This window comes from Stegastes partitus, unplaced genomic scaffold (genome assembly GCF_000690725.1).
Source record: "Stegastes partitus isolate 25-593 unplaced genomic scaffold, Stegastes_partitus-1.0.2 Scaffold283, whole genome shotgun sequence".
Lineage (NCBI taxonomy): Eukaryota > Metazoa > Chordata > Actinopteri > Pomacentridae > Stegastes > Stegastes partitus.
In genome coordinates, this window is record NW_007578014.1 from 275,395 (window position 1) to 282,754 (window position 7,360).

Sequence of the window (7,360 nt, forward strand, 5' to 3'; positions counted from 1 at the left end):
GTGTGCAGATTCTCCAACTACTAATGCCATCCAGCGCCGAGTCGTTAATATTCTGCTCCATTCGACTCGCAGATGTAAAAAGCATTCTCAGCTGACACATATAATTACTATGATACGTACCGGAAAGGTTCCCGTGTCTGCGCGCAATTTCAAATAACCAAGTGCTGTGCGGCTAATTATTGATAAATAAAATTAGTTGGGAGAACTTCAGGTGGGCGGGGCCGCGCGCAGGTGTCTGCCGCGTGCGAGCGAGGGGCGTGTGCGCGCGCAAGAGGGGGAAAAAAAGAGAGCGAGAGAGAAAGAGAGAGAAAGAGAGAGAGAGAGAGAGAGAGAGAGAGAGAGATGGGAAATCGGCGCTGACCTGCAATCACCGAGAACAGCGGGGACTTAATGATGTTTTGGTCTGCTGATCAAATTTCACATTTTCGCACAATCATTTTGGGCACCTGCGCAGAAAAACAAAGCCCGGCCTGAAGCTGCTGGCCCGTGCGAACCGCCGCCTCAGTGTGCGCGTGTCACTGTGGGCGTGCACATGTGCACAAGCTATTTTGTTGTTGTTATAACAGCCTTTTTTCTCTCTCTCTCTCTCTCTTATAATGTTCTCTTGTTATTGTTTTAATAATACACGCGCGCACAGACGCGTGTAAAGTTTTCCGGTTTCCTCCTACTTTCTAAACGCGACACACGCACACGCGGGACAGGAGGCGCATTAATGGGTATTTATCGCCCTCTGCTGGCCGCTGCAGGTAGAACCGCTCTGCTGCCTTTACGGGCACCTCGTGACTTCCAAACCTTAAACTGGACCAGTGGTGCCTCTTAGAAAGCTGGTGTTTAATCTGATCTCAGAGCAGAATGAACCAGAGACCAGACATGAAGCATGCAGTGGATCAAAATGCCAACATGTGGGACTAAATGGGTCGAATTAGGGATAAATATGCAGCTGCTGGGAAGTGTTTTGTGAAGCTAATTGGTGAGGAAAGTCATTATTACTGCTTGGAAATGGAAACAACTGCATGAAGGTACAGCCTGAATAAAATCCTGGTAGATCCATCCATCATCTCTAATCCTCACCAGGGTCATGGGGGGCTGGAGTCTATCCCAGCTGACTCAGGGTGAAGGCAGGTTCACCTGGACAGGTAACCAGTCTATCACAGGGCTACACTTAGAGACAGACAACCAAGCACACTCACATTCACACCTACGGACAATTTACAATCACCAATTAACCTCAGCATGTTTGTGGACTGTGGGAGGAAGCCGGAGAACCCGGAGAGAACCCACGCTGCACGGGGAGAACATGGAGACTCCAGATTCTGTTAGAAGGTTATCATGAATCCTTCTGTGTAGAATCTGGATCCACACGTCTCCAGCTGTTTCTGCATCTGCCTGCTGTTTCCGTTCACTATCCTCCAACAGGGACGCAGACATTAAAGCAAAATAAAATACTTTAATGAAATCCAGACAGATAAAGATGAGCTAAACAGGGCTGCGCTCCTGTAAAGTTTTTTCTTTTATCCACAGGGCCTCACTAAGTTCCCACATTTCCGCCTGCACCTGAAGGCAGCAGCCGTGTTTGCGCGTCCTGCTCACCATAGGGATTGTGGGTACAACATGGGGTGAGTTGCATAAGGTTACCAAAGGCAGCGGTGTCAATGGAGGCAGCGTCCCCGCCGCTCCGTGCTCCAGCCGCGGCCCGTACCGCCGCGTCCTCCCCGCTCTGATGCAGCGGATCTCCAGCCTCGCCGCCTGCCGGGAGCTCGCCGGCCTCGCGGCGTGCGCAGCCGGCCGCGGCGCCTGGAACAGCGGCCCGAGCTGCTGCAAGCATCCGGCCCTGCACCGGCACCGGGCGGGTGTGAGTGCGCGTCCTTTCGCCACGGAGCCGGGCCGGAGGCTGTGCAGGCGGAGGTTCGTGTTCGCCGGAGATAAACAAAGACCGTTCAGCTCGCAGTCCGGAGAGGACGGGCCGCCGGGGAGCTCCGGCCGTCAGCCCCCCGTGTCCGTGGTCGGCACCCCGGACCCGCTCACATGGATCCGGTGTAAATGCATCATGTGTCTGGTCCAACTGTACTTTGAGTTGGACATGAACTCTGAAGAGTTTGAGAAAGGAGTGAAGCAGGTAACTACAGCCAGCATGCATCAACCAGTCATAAACAGAGGTGGTGAGCTGGTACCAGAACCGGTCCTGGACCTGTCAGACTGACTCCAGCTACTAAAACAGAATTATTCATCTCACGTTATCTGGCAAATAGTCTGAAAGCTTCCAGGGATTCTTTAAATGAAACCTGGATAGTGAGGCTTTGACTTGGCTTCAGGGAGATTCATACAGAGGTCACACATGAGACAAGTGGAGGAAACCTGCAGCATGCCGGGTCAGAACACGTCACCGTGGCTCAGTCCTACCAGAGTCCACAGATCTGGTTAGAAAACAAGTTGGCCTACAGTTTGTTTACTGTCTGTTCTCTCTGATCACATGGTCTCCATCCGCCCCGTCGTCAGCGTAATGTTCAAATTAACATTTAGTTAAACTAACTTTTGGGTTCATGTGCTCGTTACAGACTCAAATGTGAACTTCTTCTAATCATCCTCTAATTGGATGACAACCACACATCCTTGGTGACCCCGGCGAGGTTTCATCCAGCACTGTCGCCGTCGTTAAAATAACAAGAAACCAGAATAAAAACAGCAATTACATTTTTTCTAACCAGTTTTGGTAATTAGGATTTCATTTACTCAAAGCATAACAGGCATTTTTGTTGATCAAATGGACCAGAATAACAGGAAAACGCATAGATTTGTGTCCTCAGGCAGCACAGACTGGTGTCTTCTCCTGTAGGTGGGCTAACGGAGGACAAGCCCTGCAGTCTGCTGATGAAGGTCACATGACATGATTGAAAACTGCTTTGTTTACTCTACGAGAAGGAAGTTGTGTGTTCTGATTTTTGCTGATTACGACTCGACTGAGGTGGTTTCCAACCTGGTTTGCATGCAGGTCGCCGCTGTTGACGCGTTAAACAAAACCCACATTTGTACTAACAGGAATTCAGTCGCTAGCATCTCTGACCGTGATTGTTATCTCGCATCCATCGCAGGCTTTGGTTTACGTCTCCAGCAAGATGTCCATCGGCAGATATCACGAGCTGGTGGGGATCGTGTCCAACGAGGTAACAGGAAATATGTATTCAAGTGAACAGGAGGCCATGTAGAACGCTTTACAGGCTGCTGTGAAAATGTAAAATAGAAAAGAATAATAAAATATAATCCACTACCACTGTCAGCTTCTGGACATCATGGTCGTCTGTTTTGTTCTTCCAGATGGTAGAATATGTTGAGACGAAGTGCAAGCCCATGACCCGCGCCCAGAGGAAGCAGCTGGCGGTCAACATGGAGGACATTCTGTTTGTGCATCCAGAAGACATCTCTGTCGTTTTTGATCAGTACGGTGAGTTTTCTGCAGATAGTTCTTTATGACTCGGGGCTACAGGTGTCTCGGTGGTTAGCACCGTTGCCTCACAGCTAGAAGGTCGCCGGTTGGCGTCCCGGTGAGGACACCCGGGATCTTCCTGCGTGGAGTCTCCATGTTCTCCCCGTGCAGCGTGGGTTCTCTCCGGGTTCTCCGGCTTCCTCCCACAGTCCACAAACATGCTGAGGTTAATTGGTGATTGTAAATTGTCCGTAGGTGTGAATGTGAGTGTGCTTGGTTGTCTGTCTCTAAGTGTAGCCCTGTGATAGACTGGTTACCTGTCCAGGTGAACCTGCCTTCACCCTTCACCTGGGATAGGCTCCGCCCCCCATGACGTCGAGATGATGGATGGATGGATTTATGACTATTTCTACTTCAAGCTCAGCTGCAGGACGGCCTCTGATTCCTACCTTTCTTCTTGCAGGTAGAAAGTTCTGCTCTGTCGCCATGAGATTCTGGCTCCTGTCTTCACATGAAGGTCCCGACGACCCAGAGGCGACAAAGATCTTCAGAGTGACTGCCGACGAAGACGCCGGCCCCAAGAAGAAACTTGCAACCGCTGTCTATGAGTAAGCGCTCGGCACATCGTCTGTGAACATCACAAACATGCCAGGCATCCAAAAGTATGGATTACAATCAAATCTTCTCTCGTTCAGCTCCGACATGTTCGCAGAAATTCCACTCGGTGCGTGCCGGCGCTCTGTTTGCTTAAAGCCAATTTTTGATCATTAATTTGCTCGAATGTTGTGTGCCAAAGTCTTTGTTTGCTTTACTCCTCCGTATAGACCACGCTGAATCACAATTAAAAAGGTACAAATATTTACTTAGAGAGATAATTATATGTTGGCGAAAGCTCAAAGTTACCTGCAGGCCTTCCAACATACGGCATGTGTGTTTATGTTGGGCGGGGAACAGAGCCACAGCTGATGGTGGCGAGCTAAACGTTTTTCAGATGGGTGGAGGAGAGTTCGGCTAATATTTAGTGCTTCGTTTGGGAAAATGGTGAAAGTGACAAATTTATGTATTTTACTGGAATACACTTTAAAGTTAGAAGCATTCATATAAACACTGATTGGAATCCACACGAACACACACCAGTAGAGCAGCAGCCTTCATCAGTGTCTGCACGTGATGCATACTGAGAAAATCAATCTGCAATCTCTAAAACATCCCATCTACACAAAGAAAGATTAAGAAAATATCCAGAATTTTGAGTTAACTCCTTATTTTTAAGTTGTTCAGGAGATGCGTCTGTCAGATCAGCGTATAAAACGATTTTACAAATTAAACCTGTATAGTTAAAAAGCTTCCCAGGTGTCTCCCTCTTCTTATATTTTAATTCATGCCAACTGCCTGGATGACTTTATGCCGTTTGGTGACTTTAGAACGAAGGCAGAAGAATTCTCTGATTTAAAAATGACAAGCAGTGATTTGGTAAATATCTGCCAAAATATTGCACAAGTATTATTCCTGTAAACATCCTGTCCTGTCCAATAAAGCCACGAGGACACAATGGACAGCCGTGTGTGGACGACAGAAAGCCTTCAGTGTGACAGATACATGAAGCCCCAGTGCTCCATATTCCTTCTCTGAAAACGGCTGTTGGGGAAAAAAAAAGAAAAAGAATTCAGGTCTGATTATGTGACATTCTTAAATAAAATTTGCCGCTTAAACAAAAAGAGAAAATCATCTCACACCCGGCGCTAACAGTCAAAGCCTCTTTCTGTTCCCCGTCAGTAATCCAGTTAGTTGTTGGACCACACTGTGTGGCTACTCTACCTAATACCCACCTATCTAGTTAGCCAGATTCTCCTCCCTATTGTTTCAGGCCTGAGAATCCCCTCTGAGAAAGCCTGTTACACTTCAAATGTTATCCTAAAGGCTAGCAAACAGGCAGTTTGGCAGGATAAGAAAGCCTTTTTGAGAATCCTCATTATTTTCAAGGTGAGACAAGAAGCAAACTTAGTTTGAATGTCAGTGCTAGTCAGTCCGCCTTTCCCCACAGCGCTGTGAAGAAACCTGCGCTACTGATTTAGCATGCTCCTCTGCGCTGCTTCTGAATTTTCAGCAGGAGACACAGAGCAGTCCATGATTTACATCAACTGGGGAGCTGTTTGAAATGAGAGCGAGCTACCTCAGCTCCTGTTAACGTGTCCGCCTCTGTCCTCACAGATTCCACAGTGAGCTGACCAGGGGGGTCTCTCCTGACTGGAGGGTCACCATCGTGTGGCACTGGCACTGGACGCTGGTCCAGTGAAGGCCCAGTGAAGGCACGCCGTTTGTTCAGGCCATTTGTCACGAGGACACAGGAAACTAGCAATCTGCTGAAGTTACACTCCTACGAAAGACGACATTCAAAGTGAGCAAAAGTTTGGAGAACTGAATGTTGAACACTTGAAATGGGACCCACAGCACTGAAGCTGTCACACCGCAAGACCTCAGAACTTTACATGCAGTATGTAAATGACCCGACTGTGCTGCTCCACTGTCCCGTATGCCTTAGAAGCCCGACTCCAGTGATTTCACACCACTGTCAGACTTGACGTAGCACCTGATGCTGTTTTTAGTTGTGATCTAACAATCACAGCACAACTCCTTTTGTTTGTATTTGCGCCTCATCACATCTCGTTTGGATCTTCAATCGACCACTCGTGCTTTTAATTAACGTCCACACAGGAACATATGAACAGAGCTGTGAAATCACTGGAGGGAGACTTTTAAACTCTCTCTCAGTGAAGTGTGTTGCCAAAAAAAGTCTAAGTCCGTATGCTAGCCTTTTCTCCAGCTTTCCGCCACATTTCTCATTAAATGCAGTTTTCTCAGTTGTCATGGCGATGGCTCAGTTGGCATCACGTGACCAATAGTGAGCGTGAAACTCGTGTCATGTGCCAACTAGGGATGCACAAAGTTGGATTTTTGCCAATCTGTCGATATTTTCCAACTCATTCTGGCTGATTGCTGATAGATGCACATATTTTTTCCACCTAATTGCAGAGAACATCAGGTCTCTCCTGCAGTGGAATTAACATATTATTATGCCGACTCCTGATGGCCCACTGTCAGGCGCAGGCTTGATGCTTTTCAAGTGTTTACATTCACCGGGCAAAGTAAGAAAACTGCTTCAGCTCGCATGTAAAGTATGCCGTACTCGCTTCTACAGGCTGATGTTGAGATTTCATTTTAAAGCCTTTACTGGCTGATACCAAAGATGATGCAGATGTCATCGTGCCTCCTTAGTGCTCACAGATGTCACCTGAGTCATCGTCATGACAACTGAGTAACGACTGTGTCATAAAAAAGGCTGAGATGAGGCTCAAGGCTCACAGAAAAGCTCATAAATGGACCTCAAGTTAAGATTTTTTTGTCAAACCACTGTTTCCAAGGTCAGGAATGACGCTCAGGTCTGCTGAGTTTGTTACACTAATGTACTGCTTCAATAAATTGCTTCTTGCAGCAGTTTATACCCTTGAATCTTTATTGTGCTCCCTTATGAGTGCCTCGGGGCAGTTTCTGACCCCGACATCAACAATCTGATGTAGCAGCTGAGCCTGGATCAGCCTTCAGGGTGAAAGGGGAGCATTCAAGTCTGTTTACAGATCTCGATGATTATTACTGCGAATGAAAAAAGCTGCAAAGCCTTTAAAGCTGTGAGTTAAAAAGAAGTAAGTCTGCTCCTTGCAGCTTGAGGCTTCATCAGGATCTCGCAGCAGACCCCTCAAAATATCTCAACTGTTAGTGGTCAAGATGCATTGTGGGTAATCCATCCATCCATTATCTCTACACCGCTTCATCCTCACCAGGGTCATGGGGGGCTGGAGTCTATCCCAGCTGACTCAGGGTGAAGGCAGGTTCACCTGGACAGGTAACCAGTCTATCACAGGGCTACACTTAGAGACAGAC

General features: G+C 47.6%; 1 protein-coding gene across 1 annotated transcript; it reads left to right on the forward strand.

Moving 5' to 3' along the window:
* The first annotated feature begins 1,720 nt into the window (after positions 1 to 1,720).
* LOC103357955 (uncharacterized protein C2orf47 homolog, mitochondrial) lies at positions 1,721 to 6,921 on the forward strand. Its single transcript, XM_008282727.1, has 5 exons — positions 1,721 to 2,116; positions 3,090 to 3,161; positions 3,313 to 3,439; positions 3,885 to 4,029; positions 5,633 to 6,921. The coding sequence occupies exons 1-5, from the start codon at positions 1,721 to 1,723 to the stop codon at positions 5,715 to 5,717; spliced, it is 825 nt and encodes a 274-aa protein (XP_008280949.1). The 3' UTR covers positions 5,718 to 6,921.
* The last annotated feature ends 439 nt before the right edge of the window (positions 6,922 to 7,360 follow it).